General features: G+C 46.6%; 1 protein-coding gene across 1 annotated transcript in view; it reads left to right on the top strand.

The window, feature by feature from the left end:
• The first annotated feature begins 560 nt into the window (after window positions 1-560).
• BAG3 (BCL2 associated athanogene 3) overlaps window positions 561-2,992 on the top strand; it is a 23,645-nt gene continuing 21,213 nt past the window's right edge. Inside the window, exon 1 of the mRNA XM_025039135.1 lies at window positions 561-600. Within this exon, the coding sequence (XP_024894903.1) occupies window positions 561-600 (40 nt within the window). The remainder of the gene's footprint in view (window positions 601-2,992) is intronic.

Here is a 2,992-nt window from a genome sequence, read left to right as displayed (position 1 = left end):
CGGTGCAGTCCCAAGGAGAGCAGCAGCCAATCCCAGAGGGCGCTCTGGAGCTGGGAGAGCGCAGGAGTTCCATCCAGAGCTGGATCAAAAGGGCAGAGCCCTTATGCCCTTCCGTAAGTCAGTCTCTGAAAACAGGTTCCCCTGGGAGGAGCTGTGACTTTGGCCAAGGCAGTTTTCTTCAGCTGAGCCAATCCCCAAAGGACAGCTGAGATTGGTCTTCCTGTAGTGTTCCCAGCATCTGAGAGAATAAGTCCTTCATTCCTCAAAGGGGATCACAGCCTCCACTGCAAAGATTAAATAGAATAATACACATAAAGCCCATAACACAGTACCTGGCATGCAGTAAATGCTTAGTAAATGATAGCCATTACAATGGTTTTTATAACCGTTATTTACCAGGTACTGTGCCAGAGGCAGGGGACACAGTGGTAATCAAGATTCTTCTCCTGTCCTCAAGAAACTCAATCCATAAGCAAATTAAACCATCAAACAAGCAATTGCAACGCAGTGCACTTGATAGGGTGGCCCAGGATTTGTATGGTAGCATCTAGAAGGGGTACATGGACCAGACTAGGAAGGTGAAGGAGAGCGATGCTGAAGGTAACGCCTGGAGATGAAGAGGAGTCAGCCAGGCAAAGGCGGTGGGAGGAATTGGGGGCAGGGGCCAGGCAGGTGGAGGCAGTAGTGTGTGCAGACAAGAGAAAATACAGTGTTTTTTTTTTTCAGCAGGGCCAGCACGGAGTGTGCACCAGGGGGAGAGAAGAAGAAGGGGCTCGTGCACACCAGGTCAAGGAGAATGGACTAGGATATACAGAAGATGGGGAGCCATCAAAGCATCCTAACCAGAGAAAAGACATGGCCTACTTGTGCTTGAAAAAGTCACTCAGCAGCCATGTCAGCAATGGGTTAGACATGGACAAGATTAGAGGCTGTTGCCAGGGTCCAGATGAGAGATAAGGATGACTTGGGTCAGGCTGGTGGTACTGAAGAAAGAGAAGAGCACACAGAGTCAGAGAACATTGAGGAAGTGGAATCTACAGACTTGGTGATGATCGGATGATAAGAGAGAAAGGAGACTCTGGGATTTTGTTTAAGCTTCTCATCTGGGAGAATGAACTCCAGAAAGCCTGGTGTCTTCATCCAGTCAGGCTGCTACAACAGAATACCATAGCCTACGTGGCTTGTAGACAGACATGTTCTGGAGACTGGGAAGTCCAAGATCAAGGCATCAGCAGATTTGGTGTCTGCTGGGGGCCCACATCCCATTTCAAAGATGGCTGCCTTCTCACTGTGTCTTCACATGGTGAAAGGGGTGAGGGAGCTCTCTGGGGTCTTTTTCTATAAGGGCACTACTCTCATTCATGAGGGATCCGCCCTCATGACCTAATCACCTCCTGAAAGCCCCAGCTCCAAATAGCATCACATTCGGGAATCGGTGTCAACACAGGTGGTGGTGGGGCGGGTGGATACAAACATTCAGTCCGTAGCACCTGGGAAATGGGTGTCCCAAGACTTAGAGAGGAAAAAAGCCCACTGAGGACTGACATGCTCCTTGTTATTCTGCATGGTTCAAAAAAGCTTCTTCAAGCCAGCTCTTCAAGGCTTTTGTCTCCATTTTAGACAAACTCATTTGAAGTGCCTGGGGGAGTACAACTCCCCCATGAGAAGGAGCTTTGTTGATCCCAGAGGAAACGGCTTCCTCCCCGCTTTTGTTTAGCAAAAACAAAACAAAACAAAAAAGTTCCGCAAAGAATGCTCTCAATTTAAATTGCAGTTGTAGTGGAGAAAGCAAATTGAGCAAAAGAAGAAATAGGAATAAAAATTCCCTTTGGATTCAATCTTCAATAAACATCGATAATTACTGAATATGAACTCTGGGCCCAGCCTTGTGCTCAGGGCTTTAGATTTAAGGAAGAATATGATAGACACTGACCAGTGAACTTGAGGGTCCATGTCCTTCAATGGTCATATTTCTTATGGTAAATTAGTGTACTAGCATTTGGGTTTATACATCAGTCTCCTGTGTGTTTGGTGACCTATGTCAGTCTCTGGGGTTTAATCACCTCTGTGTTTTCACAAACCTGAGTTTTTGGACTTTTCGAAGCTGGTGAACAGACTATGTAAATTGAAATCATTCAACTGGAAGTGATTCTGGGCCTCTTTTAGCATTGCTCCAAAAGGACTGATTTGAGGGCAGGAAGACACAGGTGCTGTCTCCCAGGGTTCCAAGGTATTCTCAGAATTTGAGTTAAAACATTGGGCCCAATAGTCCAAGGCAACGTCTCAGAATGTTTCTAGGGAAGGGAATGAATCTGCAAGCTTAAGGACCTAAAGTGGAACCTCCCAAACACTCTCCTTTTGGGAGTACATTCTCTCTCCTCAGAAGAATTGAGGTGCTTGGTTGAGATTACAAGTGCAACCACCAGCGAATCAACCAAACAAACATTTTTCATGATTTCGATTTCATCCTGACTTCCCAAATGAAGGTCAAGATTTAAGATAGCAAGAACTGACCTCTAATAAGAAAGACCAAACCCCAAAGAACGATTTTTCTTTACAGTTGTTCACTGCAATGATAGTTTCTATATCTGAGATACGAGGGTCAAGAGCAGAAAACCATGGGCTGATGCAACCCTTCATTCTTCTTCAGGTTTCAAAATGCAGGCAGGTGGATTTCCATGGGCACTCCCATTTTCTTACTGGCTCGGTTATAGCGTCAGATCAACACTCCAGAGCTCTTAAGCCCGTGCAAAAAAGGTGACTGACACGTTACTGAGGGACACCAGTGTCCCGAGTTATCAGGATAAGGGGAAACACAGGGGGTGGGGGCGAGACCCTAGTTTAAAATCAGCGACTTTAGAAAAGGCTAACGATGACTTTGTTTTTATAGCAAGGACTCCCAGTCCCCGAGAATGCTCACGCGGCTGCACGAACAGGGAGCGAGTCGGAAAACCAAAACCAGCCCAGGACACACAGACACACAGGCGCTCCC

This window comes from Pteropus alecto, unplaced genomic scaffold (genome assembly GCF_000325575.1).
Source record: "Pteropus alecto unplaced genomic scaffold, ASM32557v1 scaffold177, whole genome shotgun sequence".
Classification (NCBI taxonomy): domain Eukaryota; kingdom Metazoa; phylum Chordata; class Mammalia; order Chiroptera; family Pteropodidae; genus Pteropus; species Pteropus alecto.
Note: the sequence above shows the minus strand (reverse complement) of the source record. Positions and strands in the feature narration are given on the sequence as shown.